The sequence below is a fragment of the Filicampus tigris genome, chromosome 9, assembly GCF_054856515.1.
Source record: "Filicampus tigris isolate MCC_2025a chromosome 9, RoL_Ftig_1.0, whole genome shotgun sequence".
Lineage (NCBI taxonomy): Eukaryota > Metazoa > Chordata > Actinopteri > Syngnathiformes > Syngnathidae > Filicampus > Filicampus tigris.
In genome coordinates this window covers 17486097-17513984 of record NC_141225.1, presented here as the reverse complement: position 1 = coordinate 17513984, position 27888 = coordinate 17486097, and the positions used below count along the sequence as shown (strand labels likewise).

Sequence of the window (27888 nt, the reverse complement as noted above, 5' to 3'; positions counted from 1 at the left end):
CCAAGAGCGTATCAAGCGTTTACCTGTGTCCCAGCTCCATCTCTGATTGGTGCATAATTATCGCCACTTTCTTATGACGTCACTCGGAGCTCCGCCCTTTGGCTGAGAGAGAGGGAAACAGTCGGCGAGGCGTCGGCTCTTGGACAGAAGCGCACGGAGCTCGGTTACCGGACTTCTCTCCCTGGCACGCCGCAGGTAGGACAGACTACAATAGTTTTAGACGCTTGCAGGCTGCGAAAATGTCGTGGGTTCAGTTCTTGACATTTATTCTCTATTGGGACTTGTGGTGGTTTTGCTTTCATTTCTGCATTAAACCAGTGGACTGTAGCAACGGGGTGTTGTACGTATAGCCCTTTCATACATTCTATAAGCGGCTTTATAATGCTAAAGTCTGATGGCATGGTTTCTCCGTAAACATGATCAGGCGTGTTTAATCTGTTATTCCTAAACATGACCCCAAGTATCCTTTATTTTACTTTCCTCACCCCCCCACCCCCAAATCCCTCATCCGCTTATATTATCAATTGATAAAGCAGATTTGCAGCTTATATATGAGGTGCAAGTATTTGACATGTAGAGACCACTTGTTGTGCATTGTTGAAAGGAGTGACAAGTGAACAAACAGGAAATCCATGCCAGAACGTGTCTGCTTGCACTGGACCATTTCATGTTCGCCACTGGTTATAAAGTAAACATTTTGTGTAGTTATTGCACCAACATTGCCTTGGCTGCCTGATACGACGATCTAACTGTATTTTTTTTTGTAGAACAGAAACCGAAAGGTCACTGTTTGTTTACATTTCAACATAGGTGTCATACACCATTTATTTATACTCAAACATGTCAGAATCATCAAATACTATACTTAACTTGCTGCATTATGTGATCAGTCAAAGAAGTATTAATTAGAGATCATAGTTGGAGAACAAAAATTCACAGCCTTTATAATACTGTTTAATTTAAGAATGCTGCTCGTTAGAATCATTTAACTACAGTAGAGATGATGAATAGTGTGGAATCTTAAAAGTTGAACACGATCCGCTGTCATGTAAATTGAATTAATCCGTGCCAGCTGTCACCCATATAAAACGTTCATTAGCTTCCAGGCAATGTTTTAAGTAACATGTTAAATTTCTTAACAGCCAGACAAGTGTAAAAAGAAGTGTGAAGTGAACTACTGATGTAGTGTATAACTTTTAAACATTCTTTGGTAACAAGTAGCGACACATACAGTAGGTGTTTTGTTGCAGCTAACCGGCTTGCTCCTCAACCCCACTGATAAGAATTCACACGCTCCAGTGAGTCTTACTGCTTTGAATGTGATGTTTTCCTTTTTCATCTAACTTCTGGTGTAGATTCTTCTATTCTCAAACTCCCCTTGATGACACTCACATTACTTTTGGAATTGTTCTTTTTTTTCAGGGGTGGTGGGGGGGTATGTGGGGTTGGGGTTGAGTCGGGATGTCACAAAAATCACGAACAAAGAAATAGCCAAACACACTGTTTTAGTCCTTTGACGCTGGCTGAATTGAGCGCTCGTGAGCAAACGTGAGATTTTCATGGTATGATTAGATCATGAATGAATAATAGTTGCAAAACAGCAAAAGGAAAAGCACAACGCACACCTTGGGCTCTAGTTTCTGGCCGTACGTAAATCCTGTTTAGCACGTGGCGTATCTCTGCTGTGGAGGCGGGTAGGATCCGATGTTTTTTGTCATTTTGCAGACAAGTGCAGGCCAGCGGATTTGAGAGGGAAGGCTGCGCCGCTGTGGTAGTGGTCACAGCCGTCTTTAATCATGGCCAATCAATCCGGCCCCTTTCATTCCCTTCAAATACGAGGCACTCGTTGCGCACTATAGTCTCAACATTGCGGAAGCACATCTGTGCCATGTAGTGGCCGCTTTGAGACCACCCCTCACCCCATTTGTTTGTGTCCCCCCAATAGCTGTGTGGCCCAGTGGGATGACTAAAACATATAATGCAATGATTTAAATAGCTTGATGGTGGCTGTTCACATATTTATGAATGTTCCAGCTCCCCAAAAAGTCAAAGTTTTGCTATGTTTTTAATAGCAATAGCAAAATAGCACTCTATTGTAAAATATAAATATGGAATCATAAAAAAATAAAATAAAAAAAAACATAATAAAAGAGAATGTAAAGAAATAAACTGGGTTTGTCAAGTGTAAACCACACATATGATAGTGTTTGTATGGGCGTGGCTTAGTGAGTGACATTAGGAATCTGGAGTCATTCTTGTTGACATTTTACCTAGCAGTCAGTTGAGTGTCAGGGTCTCCTCCATGCTCCTTGCGAGTGTTTTCATCTTCATATTTGTGTTTGACTGTTTGTCCCATTCATTAAACGGCTGAAAGTGCATTGGCGACTGTGCCTCTCCTTCTGATTTTAACTTCACTCATGGGGCGGCCTATCTGAAAATTGCTTGTAATTGTATTTTGCCAAGTAGAACAAGTAGTTTGTAACACGTAAAATCAGAAAGCTGCGATTGTAGTGCGACTTGTTGGTGTAAACTTATAAATGATTCCACAGCCGTGTGAAACATTTCTATTATGTCAGGCTGAATGTTGGACTACTTTTCAACACTGCACGTAAAGCTTCACCATGCTTGATGTCCATACCTCAACATTGCTTTTGATTTCTTACATACAGTCTGGAACATTATAGCTGAGGTGTCACAACATGTCGAGATGTAATGAGGGGTCTGACCTCGGGCTGTTCGATATTGCCTAACAAGAAAATCCCGATTATTTTCTCTCACACCCGATTTTATGATTTCTTTGTAAAATAAAAAATAATGAAAAATGAAGTATTTTGAATGTCTTTTATTTCAACTTAATTTTTCTTTCTTTGAACTGAAAATGTCAGTCAATTTAACTTAATACACACAGAACAATCCATTGGGATTAACAGCATTTTACTCTATAGATTTCAGATCTGTTCTTAATCAAACCAATAATGAAAGAAGAAAGTGCATATACCATCTGAAACGAAATCATCAACATGAGAGAAGGTAGACAGTCAAGTACGGTATGTAAACCAGCAAGTCAGCAAGTCATTTTTCCAACCAGCTAGTGACTAGCCTTTCACCTTTCTCCCTGGTCTTACTTAAACATAAATGATTAGTGCAAAACTGTCACTCAAGAATACAATTCACTGTCAAGCTTAGGTACGGATGCATAGTCCGGTTGGACCAGAGGTCCGTTGTAGAGGAGAGAAAAAAATACGCCTTTCAGTTACTGAGTTACTTGCTCACGGGTTGTATTGTACATGCGGGACACACATTACACTACAGATCTATATTTGCCTGATTTATTAACTAAACACTCACTTGTGGGAGGAAGCGGAAATGCAGAGGAAACTACAGTGGCTTAGATACACCAAAAATAACAAAATCGAACGTGCCGATTTGAACGTTTTTAAAATCGTTTTATCCGGAAAATTCGGTTACGGTTTGAAACCGCTTAATCGAGCAGCCCTAGTCTGACCTCACCAAGACGCTGAATGAGGATGTTAATCACTTGGAAACTTTAAAGTAACTATTTAGCTTCCAGTGAAGTGATTCTACTTTCTGGAAGTGACTCAATTAGTACTTAGGTATGCTTGAAACTTGGCAGCAGACTCCCTTGCAGTTTGGTGATGTACCACAATTGTTTGTCGAGATATGCAAATTGACTCAGGTGCGCCTGGACCAACATTTGTACATGTTTAAAGACACAGCCGCGCAAGTTGGCTTTTTAATATTTGCTTTCTACGTTTGTGATGTAACGTGTGTGATTATGCTCACAGTCAAACAGTGCACACGTCATTGTGTTATTGTTATTGTGTGTGTGTGTGTTTGTCTCTTCTGTCCATGCTCATCACAGGAATGGGAAACCAGTGAGTACAGTCACTCTCTTTGTCCACTTGCAACAAGGCTGTGTGTTGCATGTTGTGTATGTTGGACTTGCTATTGTGGATCTTCTGACCTCAAGTTTTCCCCGATTGCAAGCAACGTGACTCCACCCACAGCCCAAAGGTCATGTTACCGCAGGACATGATTAATTATCTTATGGTCCCCGCATGTGTCTCTCCTCTTCTTTCCCACATTTTCAGAAATATTTCACTTTCAGTTCACTCTAGGTATTGATTCTAGTTTGCTATCTACTCCTTATCCAACAGTGATTTTATAATGAAATTGTTTTTTTTGTTTTTTTTGTTTTGTTTTATGATTACATTATTAAAATAGAGTTGAAGAGATTTCAAAGTAATGTTGAAATGTGGCAGTTCAATTTCAGAAAAAGTTCTCTGTTGGATTTCATTTCCTCTTTTTCTGGGTTTCCTGTCTCGCAACAGTCAGTGGATTCTAAGAATTTACACACCAAAAAGTGAGCCAACTTGCTTTTTTTCCTTAAGCAGTGGCTTTGGGCAAAACATAAGTGGAGTGATGACATCATCAGTTTCCTCAACCTTTTTTCATTGATGTGAAATACTTTTTTTCCAACTACATAGCCCCCAACCTATGGAATTCAGTGACTAATGTATTAAACTTTGGAATGCCATTTGTAGTCGCATCTCTAGAACTATTTGGCAAAGAAAAGATATAACCAAAAAAAAAGAGGGAAAGAAACAATTATAAATACAGATCTGTGCACATAAAAATGACTATCAACATAATGTGTCCTTGTCTGGGGTCATAGTAAGGATCTGTTCTGAAAAAGCAACCATTAACTTAATTTCAAATAAAAACAGATCAGCAAAAAAAAAAAAAACATCTTAAAATAAATACCTATTTAATAATAAAAAAGAAGAATGACAACATTACCAACTGTCACCACTGAACACTGCATTGTTGCACTGAACGGAGTCGTTTTTCCTTCCGTGAGAGCTTTTTGTGAGACACTTGGGCTTCTGCTTCGCTGAGGATCTTTGTCATTCTTAATGGCAGGGAGGCAACTGCTGTGATCAAGTTTTTGCATTGATGCCACTTTTTACATATATTCAAGTACCCTCTGAAATGTCTTCAAGTACCCCCAAGGGTACTACTATCCCCATTTGAGAACCATTGTTCTAAGACGCGATGCAATGTGATTTTAACTTGGTAACTTTTAACCATAATGAAAAAATGAATACTGTATATTGAATTATGAATAGACAAATCATCTTTTTTTTGTCATGACACATATTCATATTCACAAAATGTGCATCACAGGTAGTGAACACAACAAAATTGACTTCATAAGTTGGCACCCACTGGAGCAGCGGGGTGCTTTTAGTGCCCAGCGAGCACTTCAGGGTATTTATTGGCGTTTGCTTAATTAAGGACACCGCAGCCATGAGTTTAGGGGATGTTGTACACATTCACTTGTTACACATTGTACATTGACTGCTTCACCTTTAGTCATTATGGCAGAAATGTCATATTTTCACGTTTCATATTTCATTGAAAGAAACGTCCTTGTACGTGTTTCCTTTTACAGTTATGTTAAGATGCTTATCAAACTTCCAGTTCTCGTTTGAGAAGAAGAACCTTGCAGCTCCTGTCACCGCGTGGAAAATGCATGCTACAAAATATCCTACGTGTTAATTAATATTGTTTCAATACTTCAGACGGTACTACTCACAAGTAACAATGACAGATTGCTGCATTGTTGTCTCTGGTTACTTATGCTGACTTCATATTGTGTAAACCAAACAAACGTGTGGTTGTATAGAACTTAGCATCATGCGTCCGTCCAACAAAGTGACCGTATGATTTGCATCTCAGGTGGCACCGGCTGCGAGACACTAAAACAAATTGGACACTCAAATACCATTGCTGCTCTGTTTGGGTTTCTATGACGACACATATAAAGCTGCTGGCAAAGACAGCAAGAGGGCCACCCAATGTGTGTATGTGTGTGTGTGTGTGTGAGAGACAGACATGTGAAGTACTGTATATCCTATGTAAACCTCTGCTAGAATATATTCTATTAATGTCCGCTGCCAGATAATGGAAGGTGGCTTTGCATTAATCACCATTCATATTCACACAATTCCACTTTTGCAGATAAGTGACTCTGAGCTAATTGGAGGTGATTTACAAGACTGTTTCATTGTAACAAACGGAATGTTACATCATCTTATATGGCCTGACAGGGAAGTAGTTGCTGGCAGCAGGAACAGAGGAGGCGTGAGGCACGCTGATATGAACTGGGCTATTTTAGTCTGCCAGGTCTTGAGTTCGAGATACTTTGTGGCTTTAGATGATGATGTCTTTGGCAGCTGCGTGCTCTTTGATTACACTCACTCAAATATTATGATGGGGACAGACATCTGAATCCTAAAATTCCAAACAGAATTAGCTGTTAACCTTGAAAGTGATCTGAAGTTTACTTATCAACTCAGTCTAGGACTTTTTTTTTTTTTTTTGCTTGTATGCCATAAATTCCAATCTGGCAATAATAAACTGTCTGAATAAAGATAAGAAGACCAACTTCACCTATTTGTGTTTGAGACCTTGAATGCAGACTCCTTGATTTTCAGTGAACATAGTTAATCTTTTAGGTGATCACTGAGCTGAAGTCTCACGTGATGTATTGAACATGTGCAAGATTTGAAGCGGGAATTGTCTTGTGTGATGCAGAGCAACCATAAAAAAAAAAAAAAAAAAACAGGTTTCTGTGCCATTTCAAAGGTAGATTTTTCCTGAAATCGTGCAACTGCTGGATGTTGTTCTGTACAACATGATCCACTTCATTATCAGAATGCAGATAGTGTGCCCTCCAATATAGGCCAACTGGGCTAATGCAAACTCAGGACAACAAGCCCAAAAATCAAAGTATTGACAGAATAAGAGCATAATGCCTTCAGAGCCATGGAACATGTTTCTATCCAGAGGCAAAGTGGGAAGAGCATTTCTAGTTCGGAGATCTGTGATGCCTATCGTGCTCTGAATTTATTGGCTCTAAAATGTAGTCTGATTTTAGTTCAGAATTATAGCTCACACATCTGCAGATTCGGCCATTACCATTATCATTGGTTACCTCGTTCACTGCATAACTTTAGCCACAGTTGCTGCTGCAGGTATGCCTTCAGTGGTAAGTTGGCTAGGTAATGTTTATTTGGCTAAAGTTACATCGCTGCATCTATTTCATGGGACTGATGATGTCGCATGAATGACACAAGATGACCTCATGTGTGAAATGTGCCACAGTCACAATCGAATACTTCCATGGTCCCGCGTTACTTCACAACCTCAAAAAACTACTTGGAAGTTTTTTGGAAATCCGGGACTGTATTTTGTTTGAGAGATCACTTGTGACATGTGAACGGTTTGAATAATAATGATCACTTTTCTTTTTTTCCCTCTGATCCTCTTGTTCGTCTATAGCAACGTTTCAGACCGTAACAAGAAGATGCCGCTGGACGACGACTGCCATACCTGGAAGAAAAAGACAACGGATGTGAAGGAGCACTATGACTTCAAAGATATCCTCGGGACGTAAGTTTGGTTTGCGGTTTTATTAGCCTCGTTTAATGTCAGAGTTTACACTGTACCATTGACATTGTTACTAGTCAGACAGTGTATGTGGTTTGTCCGACAGCTCAATGTTTCTGTATGCAACTATTATATCTGCTAGAGACTGATAGAATTCACACGGTCACTGCTGACTGATCATAGATCATGTCATTATTCTAAAAATAATTTCTTAATTATCTTGGAGAAATGAAAAATATTCGATACTATCGTGGAGCCATGCATAACCTTTTTCCAAGCTTTCACTCTAAAAAACACATAGTCACATAAAAATTGGCATAAATAGAACATATGACTTTTTAATGCGATGTCCAAGTCATTTTACACCCACTCGTCTGGTTTTGTTAGATTTGCAGCAAGTTCACGTCTCTGCAGTCATAAAAAAAGCAAGCGCTCTAAATCGAGCTGATGATGTCCATTTTATGACACTGCGTGATGACACAATGTCAACAAACCCTCCACAAAGAATTACATGGAGAGGCTGTCGTTCTGCTGTCGGCCTGTAAATAATTGTAGATGGAACTAGAGAAGGCTTCTTAAGGAAATGCAGTTACTTTAAACTGTTACGAAAGAGTCATGACAGCTCTACACCCTGCAGCTGAGTAGGCACGTCAGTGACAGCAAAAAAGTGTACACGATGCACTTCACTTGGATAACAGTTATGGTTGGGCTGCTGCATTGGATTCTCCATAGATTGTTCAGGTGTACAATAGAGTGTAGACTCATGTGGATGTGAATGTTGATGGGCAGAATGCAGCTCTACAGAAAATTCACAAATCTACGAACAATAATGAACCGTAGAGCACTAGAAAAACAACCGGAAAGATCTTGAGCATTGAGCTGTCAAAGCTCGCTACGAAACGCGATACCACCAAATTCAGCAGTTTCAAGATGAGAATGCAGCACGTTTGTAACTACAGTATATAGGAGTTTGCGGTATACGTATGCGGTAGGTGGTATGACTAGGCCTATGATATGTTGCGACTCTTACTGAAGATGTCATAGTATCTGCCTGAGTGTGAAAATGCACTCTAAAAACAGAAGGGTTAAAAATAACACAATTTTGGGTCCAAAATGGACCATTCCTCAACTTGGATTAATTAACTTTCTTGGTTGTTTTTGCAGAAAACTACCCAAAAAATGTGTAGTTTTGTACAAAACAACACACACACAAAAAAATAATATATATATATATATATATATATATTTTTTTTTTTTAATTTTATTTATTTATTTTTTTTTTTTTTACCAATCTGGCTTTGCTAAGGGACTGTCATATTGGCTATCTGCTTGTTTGGTAGGTGGGTGCGAGACATGAGGTGAAGGTAAGGCCACTTCATGTATGTTATGACATTCATCTCAATCATTTTCTAATCATTCTCATTTTAGCACTTAGCAGCGCATGACATCATTTGCCACAAGACATTGGAAGGTTAAATACTGCGGTATGAGAGGAGCATTTGGTCATGGATTACTGCCGGGAGATGAGTGTGTGTGTGCCTTATTTGCCTAGTTTGCTTTTCTTGGGGCATTACAATCTCTATTAAACCTCTTAACTTCAGAGGACATTGTGTGCCTGTGCCATCGTGCGCATGTGCTTGTTGTTTGGAGTGGATGCTGGGATCGTCTACTGCATGTCATTTGGAGACTCTGAACTCATCACCGGTGTCTGGCTAATAATGTGGTCTAGTAGCCATGTGAGGAAAGGGCCTACTTAGCTATACAGGACAATTTTTCAAAGCTCTTTTTTTTTTTAAATGTAATTCAGCTGTTCCAGCTATGGAGCAGAATATTTCAACACTGTTTGACTGAGTTCCTCCTGAGGATAACTCGGTTCTTGTTTCCAAATGATACTGGTGTCCTTCTCACACTGAGGTACAGGCCCAGTCCTCCCTGTCCTCAGTGACTTAAAGTCTAGTTGGAGCTGATATTTGAGTTGGAACTTTTTTTTTTCGCATGCTTGCTGATTGTCACATGTCAGGATGTTTATTCAAGATGTTTGCTCTAGGTATTTTTTTTCTATTGAACACACCCACATCCCTGTTGGACCAGGATTACGTTGTGTGGGCAGCAGCTGATACAGTAGTGAAACTCAGTCTTGTTTGCATGCCACAAACAGAAACCTTTGGGAACTCATGTGATTGTTTGTGGAAGTTTTTTTTTCTTTAATTCTGGAGCTAAGCAGTGAAAATGGTCATCTAAGTGATCAGAGTAGGCAAGAAACAGTATGTTAAATCCGAAACAACAATGATGGATCACGATGTTGAAGTATATCCTCAAAGTGTACACCACATAGATGTACGTCAACAGCAACGTACTTAATGGTCTTTATTTTTTAAGACAACGCGTGTTCACTTGGGCGTACAAACTGGCGCATCTTGATTATCGTGCATGTACAAGCCTCGTTTAGCGTGTTTGGGAATTTGGCAACCCGTGCTGCGCCATACTTGGTGTTCCGGTACACCGCATTTTCTGACTGTAATGCCTCTCCCGCGCTGAATTTAAAAGCAATGAAAGGAGCCACTTCCATTGGCCCGGGAAGCAATTGGGCTGTGTTCACGCCCACAACGGCACAAATGCCTGCGAGAATACCAAAAGAAAGAAAACTACACTCATGCCCACAGTTAAATCGTGCCTTGCACTAGAATTGCACTGAGCACAAAAATAGGGCTCATATATACGGTACTTTTGTCAGATTGCATTAACCAACTAAGTATTTAGTGTTTGTTTATCACCGTGGTAACCCTTTGCATAAATCAGTACCCAAGACGTAGCTCTCAGTTTCAAAAATATTAGTGACCCCTTCTGTATTTTTTTCTGTGAATGAAAGAAATGAGTATACTGTTAAAACTCAGCATTCACTCAGTTACAAACAACATATGAGGGCAAAAATGCACCCAAAATTGCACATTTTTGGGGCATTCATCAAAGGAATGGTCGTTGCATCGCTCTCTGTTTTCATGCTTTCGGGATACGACTTTAAACATGACTGATGTCTGCTTGGAAAAGGATCCTTTTTCATCTAGCCCTCATGTCGTCCTCCAGCTCTCCACCTGTACCGGCTCGGTTCGAGGAGCATGTTTCTGGGGCGATTCCTGGCTCACCGCATTACTTAGCTGTGTGCCACCTTCATTTGCTATTGCTGGATTGTTGTCTTGGTAACAACTGGAGACACTTTCCAGAATGGACTCAAACAGTCACTATGGAAACAAAGTTTTTTGATTTGCTATTAATAATCCACTGGGTGCACAACTGCACGTGTGCGTTAGGAGACAAGAAATAGATGGCATGCTAGTGGTTTCATAAACATATTGGAAGGAGCCTCACTTGGTTTCAGACCAATCATCTTGCTGCCATAAAGCATGTGAACACATGCATTCATTTAATTACACACATTACTTAGCGCATTGTAGAGGACTGTGTAATTGTAGTATGTTTCTCAGAAAAGAAAGAGCTAAGCGCTAAGGGTCGACGCATCTCTGTGACTGACAATGTAAATAACTTGATTCAACTTTATCTTTTCACAAGAATTTCATTAAATGAAACGTTTAATGCAATGAGCCAATCTGCACTGAATTGTTCCAAACTTCTGTGTTAATTTTTCATGACATTTTTGTCTATTCTAATTAATATTTGGCAAAACATGTATTGAAGTTGCAAGCTAGCTGTCTTTCAGCAGCATTTGTGGAGTTCCTATTGTGACTCCCAAGTTGCCACCGCATGGTTTTGTAATCAAAACAGATGGGGATTAATAATGCACACAGGCGACAGCTCTTTCACTGCAATCAAATCAAATCCTCTTTGGCCTTCTCGGTTTTCTCTTTGCTGTTATTTATGTTAATCTTTTCTAGTCTATATCCCTCCTGTTTTCGTGTGTCTGTGACCTGGGACCGTTTCCTGGTTTGACACTTCCTGTGCCCTGGAGACTGCATCCGTGTGTGTCCTAGTGTGCTTCATTTAGAAGAAAAGCCTCTGCTATACAGAAAATTAGACCAAGTCATTGATCCATGTTTGGTTGATGACTTTTGGCTGCTGTAATGTTCACTGGCCCAAGTAATATTTAACACACGAATACAGCTACACAGGTTATTTAGCATAGGGACTTTTGCTTCCCCTGTCTTTCCCTTGGCAGCATTTCAAATATGGATGTGTTTTGTGCATGGAGTTTAGTTTGCCATGACATCATTTGCCAAACCTGGAAGGTTATTTATTTACAGGTCCAATATGGGAAGCAATTTATTTAACCCTTGTATGGTATCTGTGGGACGCGCGTTCAGTTTTTATTAAAAAATTAAAAAAAAATGACCCCAGGCATATCAGAAACCTTCTCATCATGGTGATAACACTGTTATGGGATTTTCTTTCTTTCTTTTTTTTTTTTTAATTACATTTTATTTTTAAAAAAGGAGTAGCACATTAATTCATAAATGTGATCTAACAAAGGTAAAGGGCAAATATTAACAATGTTTGCTGTTCATATGACTTGCAATCGGGATGTAATAAACATTTGTTGAGTATTTTAACAGAAAATGATTTGATCGTGTTGTTTTGAAAACCCAAAACTCTAGCGGGTCCACCAGACACATCAACACTGGCTGAGTAACAAAAACACCAGAACACGATACAAGGGTTAATTGACTTCTGTACAGTTTCATGCTTAATACAATACATACATTCAAATTGTATTTCTAGTCTTCTGCACATTTAAAACCTGCTTTTCTTGTCCGTGTGTAACATTGTACTAGCTGCAGTTCCATAGTTACAATACTTACTCACATTATTCCCACTGGCTAGGAGGCTTTCTCTACCCGACTGCACAAACAGGCCGTGTTGACATTTTAAACATGCACGTTCTCATTTCGAAAACATGCGCTCGGGTTTAGCCATTCGGATGACGAGAACTTCATTCAGCTCAGAATACTTTGCAAAGCGCATGGGGATGGAACTACGGGGGCCATGGGATGGGAGGAAGTGAAGGGGAAAATGTGGAGAGAGTGATGTAATCGGCTAAAATCATTAGCACTGATGGATCGGCCCCTGACAGCCTGTGGTACTCTGGTAGAATGGTGACACAGTGGCCTCGGCTGTTGGCCTTGAGTGGTGTGCGTGCGTGCGTGCGAATCTCTAGGTGTGTGTGTGTGTGTGTCAGCGCGCATGGAGGTGTGTGTCTGCGTGTGCATGTACTGTATGTGTGTGTTTGATGCAATCTGTAATTCTGAGTTATGTGTTTCAATGTATTTTTATGAGACGCAAAATGTGAATTTTGTCTTGTAAGCTGCGATGCGAGTCCACTTATTTTGAGCCGTGTAAAAACGTTTTTATTTGGCAATTTGCCTTCTGAGGAACCTTTTACCGGTCATCATTCTAGATAGTATGAGTTTCACTTTTTAAAATCAAACGAATGCAATAAATAAACTTTTCTACGATATTCTAATTCAGTGGTCCGCAACCAGACCCGTAGCATTTGGTACTGCATTTGGTAATAGACAGATTTTCATTTTTTCTTACCAAACTACCTTTTCCTTTTTTAAATCATTAGAAAATTTGTTGAACAAGCTATTATCCTTGACTTCTGATTTCAAAAGTAGTTATCCATCAATTTGTTGTCTACATGTAATAACACTATGAGGTGATTTTACAGTACATTCATAAAATCATAAAATGTAGCCTATGACAAAATGTGTTTGACACCAGTGACTTAGATTGATCAAAAGTGGGATGAATTAGAAGGTTTTAGGATGTAACATTTAAAAACATCCTTGTCATTTGTCATTAAAGTAGAAATCAACCCACACATTTTTTTCAAGATTATATTCCCAGCAGGCCCACTAGTTGAAACACGGCATTCTGATTAATATTGCATTTGTGGAATATGTGTTAAGCAGCAAAATCCACCCCTTTTAGCCATGTCACGGGGCGGCCATTTTGTTACTTCTGTCGACTGAAAATGACATCACAACTGCCCAGGGCTCAGGTAAGGACCAATCACGCCTCAGCTTCAGAAAACAGGTCAGCCGTGATTAGTCCTTACCTGAGCCCTGAGCAGTTGTGATGTCATTTTCAGTTGAGAGAAGGGACAAAATGGCCGCCCCCATAGATGGCTAAAAGCGAGTGGATTAACTCCACAATATTTTATATAAATATTACGCAATATTTATCAGAATGCCTAGTGGACTTGCATAGAACATATTCTTAAAAAATATGTTTGGGTTGACTTTCCCTTAAAATGCTTAAATTGTTGTTTTAATTGTGTTTTACCAAATTCATATTGTCATGGAAGCGACTTCCTTTGACCATTGAGGTTCCACCGTATGTTTACGAGAATGTGATGTGGAAAGTGCTGTCGGGACCATCTGGCTGCGAAAAGAGGAACCTTTTGCTCCACTTGTTCCCTCTCAGCTATTACACTGATTTCAACAACAATTCAGCACTTTGAGAGCACTCAGCTTGTGAGTACAATGTTCGATAACTCAGTCTGTTTTGTGAGTGTTTGTCTGAGCCTGTGAGATACGTATCAATGATGCTGCATGAGACGAATGGATTTGATGATCTCCACTTGTACAACTTTAGAGAACTAGTTATACCTTTTTTTTCCCCTGGACATACAGTACATTATAGAATACAATATACAAATTGGTATTTCAGTCAAAATATCGCTGCAATGTCATCCTCATGAAGACATCTCTTCCTCAGAACTCTTTTACAAACAAAATAGTTTTCCATGCAGAGATCTCTGGAGTACCTTCCAATGTTGGCCATGAATAAACTGATGTACAAACATTCAGATGATGAACATGTACAGTATGCCGTTAAACTTCTTCAGGGACACGAGAGCAGCAATAGTTACTGTTGTAATGTCAAAGGAATGCCTATAACCTATAACTGCTCTGTATGAAAAGTGCCTTTAGATCATTTTATTGTGATTCATGCCAAGTTGAATCAACCTTTTCTTTCATTTAAGTGCACTTTATGATTATGGCTAATCCACCTTAAATACACTGCTAATGCTTATAGAGACCAAGGCTCGAAATAACTTTTGTCTCTTAGGAGCAGTTTTGCTAATCAATGACTTCAATTGAGGAGCGATTTTCCAATTTTACGGAGCAATTTTCAGTAGGTTCATTTGGGGGGACCGGAAGCAGGGTTTTATTAAACAATGAAAATGTGACAATATAACGAATGAACAATTGTATGAATGATTTTTTGTATAATCAAGATTTACTTTGTTGTTTAATTTCACATTTAATTGGCGGGCAGGCACAACGATTTGTATACAAATGAAAAAGTCAATTTTCCATAATATGTTCTCTTCAAATTAAAAGCCATATAACATAAGCAGCGGGTGCAATTAGTTCCTTACACAAAGACGGGAAGCGCCATGCTACTTTATTCGTTCACAAGTGTTAATTAGCAGAATTTTCCTGACTGCAGTGATTTTCCTGATTTCCAGGAAGTCTGTGATTGTGGCGATCCACCCGCTGGCAGCAGGATTTCATGACTCTCTACGATTGTAAAGATTAACTGAGATGTAAATGCAGGTGCGGAAGGAGCTGAGAAATTTATCTTGAAGCTTTTTTTTTTTTGTGAGTGTTTGTTGAGCGGCGAGGTCTATTTTTGTTACCTTCATTATTTGTGTGAGCTGTCTGAACCAAATTCACAGTGATCATTAACAAGGTAGTTTTGACTAAAAAGGAACAGCAGACACCTTTATGGAGCAGATGAGTCTCTCAGCATGAGAGCTGTCCCTCTTCATCTATTTTTCATCTCTCTCCCGCTCTCTTTCCCTCTATTCAATGTTAAATACTATAATTCTTCTTTATATGTCCTCAATCCATTATTGGCCCACTGATGTCCCAGATAGACACCTGACCTAACTCCAAAACTAGAATATCTCTTTTTCTGTGACTTACTTTGACTTCCCTATCATCTAAATTGCAGGATGATGCATCTTAGACCTTCCTCCATTTTAAGAGTATGTGGCATAAACAGTGTCATGGACTTCAAAGCACAGGACAACATGTTATCCCACGTCTCAGCCAAAGCGATGTATTAGGCTTGTGGCTGTGACTCTCCACTCATTTCTTCTCTCATTGCTCACACTCAAGCATCGATAAGTCTTTTGGCTATCATCCCAAAAAGTAAATACAAGTTGAAAGTGTTTCCCATTCGGTCCCCAAACCAGAAAATCCATCCCTGCTTACGGCACCCACAGTCCTTTAGCCGTGCCTTGACCTAATTCGCACAGAAGCCTGTATCTCAGCACAGTGCAGCTCAGCATGGCCGTGCCGCCAGTTCCTGGAAAATAGACACACACAAATACAAACACATACATGGCTTGCTTATGCACCTCCATCTGGTCTTGGCAAAATATCGCTGAAACATTTTTAAATATACACTTGAATGGTTTGACATCTTCCCATAGTCTGCCGGTCCCTATCAGTATTGTTTATATCTGTTCTTTCCTACATTACAAGCTCTCTGCGTATTAGCGAACAGACTTAATGAGTCTTCATGTACTTTAATCTTAAGTACTAGACATCCTAATGGAAGCCTGTTTGTTTTGCATCTTAATTACACTCTGCAGTATCGTAATGTCTGTTCCACAGCAAGCTCCCTTCTGTAAATGGACCTTGGAAATGTATCAATTATGTTCCACAGAATATTAAATGAAGTAGAGCAGAATCCTAACTGTCATAGAAATAGAAAAAATAATAATTTAACCACTGTAACATCTTAATAAATGGTGTACTTGCGTATCAGTAGAGCCTGTTTTTGTGACAGTGCAGATGAAGATTACTGGCAGACTAGTTCTCTTCACGTTAAAACTATTTTATGTTCTTCTTTTAGTAATGATGATAACTGATTGGCAACTTAAGCCATATCATATTGAGACACCAGGATATTCACATGTAGCACTTTTTGTGTATTTTAAACAACCACATTACTTGGCCTTACAGCAGTCGGTTTAGCCTAATGCTAACAAACAATGCAAAACACCGTAGAATAACATCAATGTCACTGTGTTAAACATGACGGATATTTGAATACAAAGAGTAAAACATATTGTCGGCATCAGGCCAAAGTCTCCAATGTGTGACTGTGCGTTCATGGGGGAATCACCCCCAAACCACTCACACCCAATAGTTGTGCCGTGCGTTCAGGCAGGCGGTGTACCAAATTCACAATCTACACTAGACTTGCCCCAGCACCAAAATGAACATGCGCCCGTTTTTACGCCGAGCGCAGTCTACTGTGACCAAATTATCAGGTCACAGTAGCTCCAGCTCCAAACACGGTAGACTACACTTACCCCGACATGAAGATGAAGTTGCACCCATTTTGACGCCGAGCGCACAGGCACCTGTCTACCAAAATAGGCCCCATAGCTTCAAGCTGTATTTTACCCTTTCAGTTTTCTATATTTTTGGGGGCATGGCCCTCCCATTTTATACAACAACCGAACACCTTCGTTCCATCAGAATCTATTCGACCCATTTGCTAGTTCCTTAATTTGGCCCAGTGTGCTAGCTACGCCGAAAACCTGAAAAATTAATCTTCCCTGAAGCCACAATTAAATAGCTCAGTGTTCTTGTTTGAATAATCAAGTGTGAATTACTTTGTGTAATTCAGTCTACTGTAATATGTTTAAACACAAAGCATTGTGGGCTTTAGAACAAGCAAGTATGCACGCAAATGAGCCACAGGCTTATTAACCTGTGCCGCTGTGTTAAGTAAACACTTAACTTTCCCTGAAGTCTCTCTGTTATGTGGACCCAACAATGACATCAAGCGAGGCAATGACCTATTGGACGAGAACACCGCCGGTCCACGGCGTCAAGAAACCTGTTAGCCTGCAAGCTAGCTATTTTCCACCCTCTGTAGACTTATATTTACGGGGCTCAAACATACCGTATAGGGATGTGTCGGCATATGCTAGACGTACGAACGTATTTGACGGACAGTTTACACGATGTTGAGAACATTAGGTTTGACATTACAAAACATTAGTTTGTCTCAACATTAAGTTGAGACATTTTCACTTTACAGAGACTTTTATGACAAAAATAAGGCCAGAATAACTACATTAAAACATGAGTTTGATCTCCTCGTCTCCAGTGACTCTTTTGCAATGTGAAGAATGAGGTCACACAAGCCTATGTGTGTCACACTGGCTATTATCACTGTCAAACCAGATTTACACTCTGATAATATGCAATGATATTTACAAATGTGTTCACAGGAAGAATGACTCTTGGAATTAGAATTTTCACTCCAGATGTCTGTTTGTAAATTGTTAGTTATTCTCACTTTCAGATTTACAGATGGAGCGATATGTTTGTGATAAAAGAGGTGGGAAGTGTGAGGAATGTCTGTCACCACAGCTTGCCATCCCCCTGTTTGGAATCAGCAAAAAACTGCTCAATTTTGTCAACAATCTAGTTGACTTCTCCCCCCAGTTTTTGGTGAGAAGCCTGCCCCAGCTGACTTTTCTGGCATGATGTGGGCACACCTTGGACTGGTTGACAATCAATTGCAGGGCATACATTCACACCTATGCGCAAGTATGAGGAGGCACGGGTAGAACATGCTAACTCCTCACCAGCATCATTATGGGACACGAAAACATGTTTCTTGTTGTTTTCATGTACTTTTGTGATCCAAGTACTATTCAACTCTTAAATCAAAATCATGTTCTGCTGATACCGATATGAGATCTCAGAGTACGAGAGTGATTTTGGTTTGGTTTGGATATGAATTTAAACAGCCCACAGAGCAAAGATGGTCTTTTTGCTTCACGGCCAGTATCCCAGTTGGAATTCTCTCTCAGTTTTGATTGGACCAGATGGTCCTGCGCTGTCTCTCTGACCTTTCAGCAGTCAACACTTTGTCGACTGTGTGTATAGCTTCTTCACCAACTTCTCAATGGCACAGATGGTGCATTTGCTTTGTGTTTTAGATTTGTCATGACACCACACTCAGCACGCAAATCTCTGTTTAATCTCCACATTTAAAAACCTCAATTTGGCATTTGAGTCTATCTTGACATAGCATCACTGTTTGCATAGAACAGATGGTTAAAAAAAGAGATTTGGTTTCAAAAAGAAAGCATTGAATTGTATTAAAAAGGAGTATCCAAATATCTGCCAAGCCTTAACTACTACAGTATAGTGCTTAAAGCAGCTGTTGTTTGTCTGACTCTTTATAATATTGACTTTATCTGTAGTATTTTTAATTTATTTTTTGCTTTGGGTTGTGCTTTCTCTATTTCCATGCTTACACAATGAATGTACACTTACAATGTACATTTGAACACACCATAAAATTTTTGCCTGCGTGTATATCTTTTTCTTGGTCACTGGTCGCATTGTGATAGGACTGTAACCAGCTCGGTAAACTCAGCTGACCACTAAATATTATTTTTATATGCTTTAATAGCTGCTTTTATGACTTGATTCACTTAATAATGTGATCGCTGAGGTTTTGGACTGTCAAAAATTCATCCCTTGTGAGCTGTAATTGCATTGGCTCTTGCACCAAGTAGACTGTATAATAACAGTTGGTTGTTATGTTAGCCAAAATGATGATTGATTTGCGAAAAAAAAAATGTGGGACGTGCTGCAACAGTAAAAATGTCAATTTTGTCATGGAAATTAAAAATAATCTATGATTGGTGAGGACGCCAATCCTTTTCAATCTTAACTGTCACACAAGTGTTAAACCACTGTAAATTATTAAAGGGACAATGTGTAGACTGTTTTGATTTTTCAATGATCATTCATTTTAAAAACCCACAATGTATTCATTTCAACAATATGCAAAAAAAATACGCTCCATCTCATCAACGTAATTATATTTATATAATCGTAAGTGAAGTAATCTCTAATTATATTACATAGGACGTGCCTCCCCTACAGGAGGCTGCCATGTTTCGCTGCTGTCTTTGTGCTACGGATACTCGAAGGAGACAAACCTAGCGAACGAGTTCCTAAGTATCATGCTTACTGCATGTATAACAAATGCAATGGACACACTTCATGACTTGAGAGAATACTAGAAGTCATTTTTCATGACACTTTTCTTGCACTTCTGCTAAAGAAACTGTTGGCAGGCTTGCGACATGTGGTCTCTCGGAGGCACCGTAGTGCGTGTGCTTCAAAATGCACGTGCTTGCATCTTAGGTCATTGCATTCTATTAGTTGACCACTAGATGGCACTGAATTCTACTTAACTCTTTTAAAAATGGTAAGCTTACTACAATTTGCTATTGTGTTGGTTCTGAATATGGAGATGATTTGGTTGCTGTTCAATGCAGGGGTGAATCTAGCCTAGTGGATTACAGGGCCGAGGCCACCCAAAATCTTGAAAATCTTCAGGTATCTGCCTTATCATCTTTAACAAAAAGCTGTTATGTAGCATTTTTTCCTAAATAAGTACAAAATATAAACAATATATAATTGCTTACTTGATCGTTTTCAGTGTTGATAAATAAAATCAAAGAATTTCAACGTTGTCCTTGCATCCCTCCATTTGTCTGTATGCGGCACCCATATGAACAAGTTTGGACACCCCTCACCTTAAGTCTTGTTGTTTGGGGAAAACAACAAAAAAGCCAAAGACGAATCAACGATGCATCAGGGCCGTTGGCGCTTACCAGCCACTGATATTAGCATACCATGGCTGTTAAATACTTGCAACGTTTTTGCAGAAGCAAGAAAGCTAAGCACAGTGTTCTGAAATGACTCCATTGTTTGTGTGAACCACTGGTTGACACTTGGCCACAGCTCTTTGGTCTGTCAGAAGGCGTATGGTGAACATCAACTCAATCCTCCAGATGCTGCGGAGGAATGTGTAACTCTCCATACTGCTGTATTTGTGCCAAAATGAATGACCTTTCTGTAGCCTTTTGACTCTTGTTGATGTGACTGTTGGGCCTGTGGTGATTGTTGTTATGGTCAGGAAATGGCTGCAGTCTTCTGTCAGCAAGAGGAGCCCGTAAATCTTATTTTATGGTTTTCATTGGCGATAGGAAATGTGATGTTTTGGGATTATCTGGGGAACTTCAAGAAATGCAATCATTCCGAAAAGACTGCATTCTCGATTTCCATGAAATATCATGTCTGTCTTTAAGTCTGAAGCTCGGCGTTGTGCCAAAGCGCCACCAGGAATGTGTGCCCTGCTCTTCAGTGGGTCATGGGAAAACGCCGTCAGTTGTGTTGCTTTGCTTGTTATTGTTGGTTTCCTCAGGAAGAGAACATGTGCAGAAAGAACATATAGCGGCTACTAGGCAGCAGGGAAGGAAACAAATCCAATGGGTGCACTTCAACATGTCATAGCACTGCAAAATTTCTTCAGTGTTATCTGTCTAACCTCAATCAGTGCCTTTTATATATAGTGTTACATTGATGTATATTCTGTGTCAATTCTCTAAGAATGTACTCAGGGCAATTCTCTGGGCCAGTAACTGACAGGGGCCATAAAAAAAATACAATTTTTAATTTGTGTCTTTAAAGTGGGAAGACCCAAGTATTTTTTCAACAGGGGCCCAAATGTCTGACAGCACCCTTTAATGTACCAGTTTATCATATGAATTTATATACGGAGATGAGGAATTTTCACCGATGTGATATTTACGCAATCAGTCAGCCTTACTGTGTATCCAGTACATTGCTCATCTATAATTTCATCATTAAAATGGTTTTGGGTGTTTCAGGGGAGCCTTCTCTGAGGTGGTCCTGGCAGAGGAGAAAAGGACCCAAAGGTTGGTGGCCATCAAGTGCATCCCCAAGAAGGCGTTAGAGGGCAAGGAAAACAGCATCGAGAATGAGATCGCAGTGCTGCACAAGTAAGTGAGCTTCAATATTTTGGGTTTGATAACCTCTTTTCATACAATCCGCCATGGCAGGTCCTGCACGCGATGTTCAATGTTGCAGTGTAACATTGGTCCAGAGCCCTTTTAGTTGAGTGCTTGAAACATACTTTCTTTCAAATGTAGAGAGAATTACAGACGGTTGTGGAAATGGCATTTATGCATCGGTTCTCAAGTTATTTTTAGAGCTGTTGTTGCCTGGGTTACAGCAGACACACAACTCAAGTACTCGAGGTACAGATTGTTGAGGGGATACAGGTGGGGGTTAGAAAGTGGTTTTGTAACAATTTGGACCAAATGGAGCTAACTGATGTAAACAGCTTATGACCCGTGGGACTTTGTGTGTACACATTCGATGATTTAATTACTCGTTTTCCCCTTTTCAAACTCACAAAGTGAGGAATACGTCTTTGGAAAAATACTAATGCATTTCATAAAAGCTGCTTAAATGAGTAGAGATCATTTGATTAATATGGCAAAAAGTGTTTGTTTGCTTAAATCGCAAGTCGCCTTTCCAATAAAGTGGTTCCAGCATCGCAAAAATCATAGTTTCTTTCAATGTACTAAAATAAATAGGGGTTTATGAATTGATAAATCATCCATTTGTGTAATGTGGTCTTTTCTGGGTGAAGCCATGGCACTGTTCTTCTCTAATTTGCTGACTTGTGCTCTCTGACACCCTATGAGAGTCGTAGGTGCTGACAGGGGTCAGCAGATGACTCACCAGCCTTTCTCCCCCCCCCCCCCCCCCCCCCCCCGGTCACCGGGACCAGTGTCAGCCTCACCGACGCCACATCTCTCGCCCACACAAACACATTAAACGGCCGCATACAAACACACCGTGTTTAAATGTGAAAGTGGGTGTGGATGCGCACGATGGTGCTCTCACGCGCACGCTCGCACGTGTCAGCGCTGGGCGCCTGTAATCCGACATTCATCCTTCCTGGGGTCCATCAATCTTTCTGCACTCATCCAAGCAGATGAATGAAGCCGCATTGTTGGAGTCAGTGCTGTAATCCAGCGTGAGTTTAGATGGGCACATACTTCTAGTACAGCTGTGTCCTTCACCTCAACTGGACACTCACAGTGTAACAATATTAGAACAGAATGCTAACACTTTAATGATACACAGTAGCATGAACCAATAAGCGGGATTTCAGGATTTTGTTTTTGCCACCGGGTTCCCTCAACAGTTGTGTAATGCTGTATTCCTATAAACCTCTAAAAAGTCCAGTATTCTACTCTCTGCAGTTGACGAAATTAAAAGAAGCTGTTTAGATTGTATCGTGGTTCGTGTTGAACTATATGATCTGCGTTTGTAATTCTGATGAAATGGGAATGATTCTCCTCATTACAAAGCAGTAAAATTGTCTCCAAACAGATAAATAAATGCATCTTAGTGATACAGAACAATTGTTGTTTTTTTGATGAAGCAAAATTGAAAGACTTAAAGTATTGTCCAGTCTATTGTCCAGTGTGAGGCAGACGAGCACAATACTTAGAACAGTACATCGAGTACATGGGGTGAGTCATCCCTGCTCTGCTGTCATTGCACCACCAACTGCCAGAGCAAAGAGCTCAGTCAATTAACGACATTTCCATTCCTGGGCAGAAGTGGGCGGGGTATGGCTCGGAGGCCACAAGCGGTAGAATATTTTTTACGTATACATTTAACATATTTTATTCATTTTATTGAATAATTGGTCAATTAACTGAACAGAAATAGAAAAAAATGTGAATTCATATTTTATGTATTAATTTATTTTGGTAGTTGAAATTAAATATTAAATAAATCTGTAATATACATAACACATAAACATTAAATTACAACTTGAAATAAATAATTTTACATGCACATTTTGACTCTATTTCCCCCGCATTGGCCTGTCTGTCCATTTAAAAATCCGAAGGCCCTTGAGCACGATATTTTGCCCACCCATAAACTAAGAGTTTTTTTTTTTTGTTTTTAATTAACCTCAACTCTTTCCTTGCAGGATAAAACATGCCAATATTGTGACCCTGGAAGAAATATTTGAGAGTAAATCGCACCTCTACCTTGTCATGCAATTGTGAGTATTCAGATACGTGTGAGTTTGGAGCTCGCTGCTTGTGCCATCTCCCACGCACTGCTTGTCACATGCCATTAATTGCACACTGTAATGCACTCTCTTGCTTACACGTACACAAACACACAGGAAAGAATCGCACGATGCTTACTCACGGGGCACCGGTGGGGAGTTTTGCCTTGACACCTGCAGCCTGTAAGCCTGCCGCCCACCTTAGTGACTGAAATGTCAGGGAGAAAGGCAGGGGAAGAAAAAGGATGGATAAGGATCAGAAATTTGACTCAATTATCCTCCATATTTATGTGAGACATCAAAATCACAGGTGTAAATAAAGATAAAGGCATAAAGGGTGGGTGAAGAGATACATTTCTTTTCTACTTGAGGTCATTGTACTTCTATTTGTGAGGCCTCATAACAATTTAAGCATGACCTGGTTATACAGTCATGAATCTAACAACATGAACTGAATCAGGCCCAGTTTAAACTATGAATATTATTATTAATGTGGCTAGGAGGGTAACAACAAAAGACGTGTAAGTTGTTTGCAGTTTATTTTTCACATACTTAACGTTTTTGTACATTTTAGGTCAGGGCATTTGGATATGCTGGTTATTGGTTAATAGCTAGAAGTAGATAATACAAGCAAAATCATGTCACCATCTAGTGGCCATTATGTAGTAGCAGCATCAGATTATTCTTATTTTTTTACATTTTGCTCACTCAAAGGTGTTTTATTCTAATGAGTCGTGTTTTCTCCAGTCAATAAATACCTAGTGTTATGCAATCATTGTGACATCCACTTATGTGGGTCTGTTTCTTTTGTCCATTCAGGGTGTCTGGTGGGGAATTGTTTGACCGCATCATAGAGAAGGGCTTCTACACAGAGAAAGATGCCAGTAAGCTCATTCAGCAGATTCTGGATGCTGTCAAATACCTCCATGACATGGGAATCGTACACAGAGACCTGAAGGTTTCTCTTTTTTATTATTGTTTTACATATAGCTGAAAAATGTGTGCTTGACTGATTGCAACATCAACTGTAAGACAACACAATCTTTATTGCCATACTGTATGTGTGTCCTCTACTGGGATTTCAAATCACTGCATTGTGGCCATGGAGTTGAGCTTTCTATGTATTCAGTACAAGAGTGACTTAATTAAATGTTCCACATGTCTGCTTTGCGTCACAGCCAGAGAATCTGCTCTACTACAGCATGGAGGAAGACTCCAAAATCATGATCAGCGACTTTGGTCTGTCCAAAATCGAGGGCTCTGGCAGCGTGATGTCCACAGCCTGTGGAACTCCAGGATATGTCGGTAAATAAGTTGCCCACATTCTGAAATAGCATTATAACAAGATACAAAATGTTTGTTTTTTTTATTCTCAACTTCATTCATAATAAATTAAAACAACTAAATCTTAGCAGTACTTATTTACTCTTACGTATTTTGTATTCTTTTTACCTTTCACTGGGGAAAGTGAAAAAAAAAAAATGAAATTAGTTTCAAATAATTCATTGTCTTCATTTCAGCCCCAGAGGTTCTGGCCCAGAAACCCTACAGTAAAGCAGTAGACTGCTGGTCCATTGGAGTCATAGCTTACATTCTGTGAGTACGCAAACATTTATTCCGTTTTTTTTTAACCAGTTGTGTCTCGAAGCCACAGCTGTTCATTTATCATCTCTCAGGTTGTGTGGTTACCCTCCATTCTACGACGAGAACGACGCCAAACTGTTTGAGCAGATCCTGAAAGCAGAATATGAGTTTGATTCGCCCTACTGGGACGACATCTCAGATTCAGGTATCTTATGACGGCATTTAAAAAAAAAAAAAAAAAAGGTTTGACTGTGCATTCTTAAGCTAAACATAGCTGATGAGAGATGAATACTGAGAGATGCTGTTGTCAAATGCCAAAGAAATAAAATAGTTGAGGACGTGACTGAAGTGTCATGATGTATTTTGTTTTTGTCTTGACAGCTAAAGACTTCATAGTCCACCTGATGGAGAAAGACCCCAATATACGTTACACGTGTGAGCAGGCACTGCAGCACCCATGGTACTTGTTACAACTTCCCTTCCCATTAGCATATTAAATCTTTTTGCATTTAAAATGTATTCATTTTAATGCTAAGAACTTAAGATAGCTACTTTATGGGCTGGTGAGTTAGTTGCCATTCATACAACAGAATGATAGTGATAATGCTAATGATAATTCAATGAGAATGAATAAACAAGTCATTATTTCAGTATACTGTATATACTGGACAGATCTTAGTCCCTCAGATGAGATGTATCCCTTCAACAACACTTCCTTGACACCAATTACTACTTTCTTATTAGATAGATTGATGGATGAAAGGATACTTTATTCATCCTGTGAGAGAAATTGGATTATTAGCCAGGGCTTTGGTGCCAGCTTGTGGCATCTTTGGACATTACAGCAAGAGCACAAAAATATGCAAATAAGTGAGCCTTTCAACAAATAGCTGAGAATACGTTCCACAGAAAAATGTGAATTAATGAAGAGTGAATCATGAACGGGCGGTGTTCCACTGTCTATGATTACAGACACACGCACACACTGATATGTTTCCTCACTTCAGGATTGCCGGAGATACTGCTCTTGACAAGAACATCCATGAGTCTGTCAGTGCTCAGATCAAGAAGAACTTTGCCAAAAGTAAATGGAAGGTCAGACATTTTTCTATATCTTACCATAATTATCTTAGATCATATTTGTTCATATATGACTCAAAAATTCCAGCAGAGGCACTCCAAAAGTCTTGCCAGTAGTTTGGACCATGTCATAGCTGAGTCTTTACTTCCTGTTGGCGTCTGAATGTGGTTGTCCATTCAGTCCGGATAGCAGCTTACATGGCCAGTATGAACGCAGCTCTAACGTTCATGTCCCCCCCTCAGCAAGCATTCAACGCTACAGCGGTGGTCCGCCACATGAGGCGTCTTCAGCTGGGCACCAACCATGAAGGACCCAACCAAGCGACCCTGACGAGCCCGTGCCGAGCTCACCTGCTGCTCCCGGGGGAGGACCCCCAACACGCAGGTGTTTGGATTACTCCCCTTTTGTCCTTTGAGCTACATTTCACTTCCACTTGAGTTCATTGCACTCCCAAGTAATAGTTGAGATTCCTCATAACAGTTGTTTTCTTATTAAAAACACCTGTACTTCATCCTTTGTAGTACTACTTTTACATTAACATTTAAACCTCTTAAAATGATTTCATCATTGACTTTTGATATAGTTGTATAATTGACCTTTTTAATGTTTAATGTTATTAACTGACTGATCAAGAGCAAATTTGTACGTGATGCCGTTGTCTTTTAGAGTCTTGCGGAGAGGCGGAGTGCTCCCAGGCACTGGACGCGGACGGCATGGACCCCCTGTCCAGCTGTGCCTACCGCTGCCACCCGACCAGCCGGGTGTGATCCCTGTGCTGCTCCACTGCCTCGTCGACCCCAGTGATTTTTTTTTCCATTTTTAAAGCCCCCTCGGTGAAACCAGAGGTTGTGACTCCCTCACGCCCCCTCATGTCTGGTTCGGAATGAGGCGTCATTCCGACCTCTCGCCTGCAGGGGGAGCAAGTCTGTCCAGTCTGGGAAGGAAGGCGATTCAGATTCAGAAAATCGGGATGTGGTGATTGATGATTATGATGACTAGTTGGCAGACTGGGCGGGGAGTTTGTGCTAAGAGAATTCAAAGTAAAGAGGAGAGGATTATTTCTTTCCAAAGCAGGACAGAGCTGAAACTATTATTTTTGACACAGCCTGCGTTCGCTGTTGTTGCAATTTGTTTTGTGTTATATGTGCATGATCAGAAGAGAGCGTCCCCGAGCATGTTTTATCTTGGAAATATGCCCTGTAGTTGGACGGAGTGCCATAAGTGAAAGCCTTTCCGATATCTTTTTGCAGTCTTTTGAATGTAACAGAGACCAATCTAATAGTACTGCAAAGTGAACACAGATCTGTCTATAAAATGTTGCTTTTAGACACTCTGTGACCTTTATGCAAAACTCCATCCGTTCCTATGTAGCCTTTTATGAGATGGTATATACACATATATATATATGGTGTTTCCATGCAGCTGTGGCAAAGGCTTCCCCATGGCTTCTTTCAACTTCTTGAACCACGTGAGCACAGGGATCTTATCTTGTCTATGGTGCCTTTAGGGTTTACAGTTTGATGGATTTATTTTGGGTGGGAGCTTCTCAAGTGTGTCTGCACAGTCTTCATGTTTTATATTTATCGCATTTTTACCGTTAAAATGTTTTGTTTCCCTCTAGATTCGCTATGCGAGTTTTACCATCTTTTTTGAAAAAATCCAAGCGAATTGTAACCAAACACAAACAGGTTTAATGTTACACAAGTCTGAAGATAGAAGAAGTATGAATGCAAATATAAATATATACATATATATATATGTGT

The 27888-nt window shown here is 39.9% G+C and overlaps 1 protein-coding gene across 2 annotated transcripts; it reads left to right on the top strand.

Annotated features, from left to right (window-relative positions):
* The first annotated feature begins 112 nt into the window (after positions 1-112).
* Positions 113-27888, top strand: camk1b (calcium/calmodulin-dependent protein kinase Ib). 2 transcript variants are annotated; one of them, XM_086040979.1, is made up of 13 exons: positions 120-195; positions 3884-3896; positions 7369-7479; positions 21227-21358; positions 23377-23451; positions 24280-24418; positions 24639-24765; positions 24981-25056; positions 25137-25249; positions 25426-25504; positions 26052-26139; positions 26368-26509; positions 26792-27888. In XM_086040979.1, the coding sequence occupies exons 2-13, from the start codon at positions 3886-3888 to the stop codon at positions 26890-26892; spliced, it is 1194 nt and encodes a 397-aa protein (XP_085897105.1). In that variant the 5' UTR covers positions 120-195; positions 3884-3885; the 3' UTR covers positions 26893-27888. The 2 variants fall into 2 exon arrangements, with proteins under 2 accessions (XP_085897106.1, XP_085897105.1); XM_086040980.1 differs by lacking the exon at positions 3884-3896 and having other exon boundaries at positions 113-195.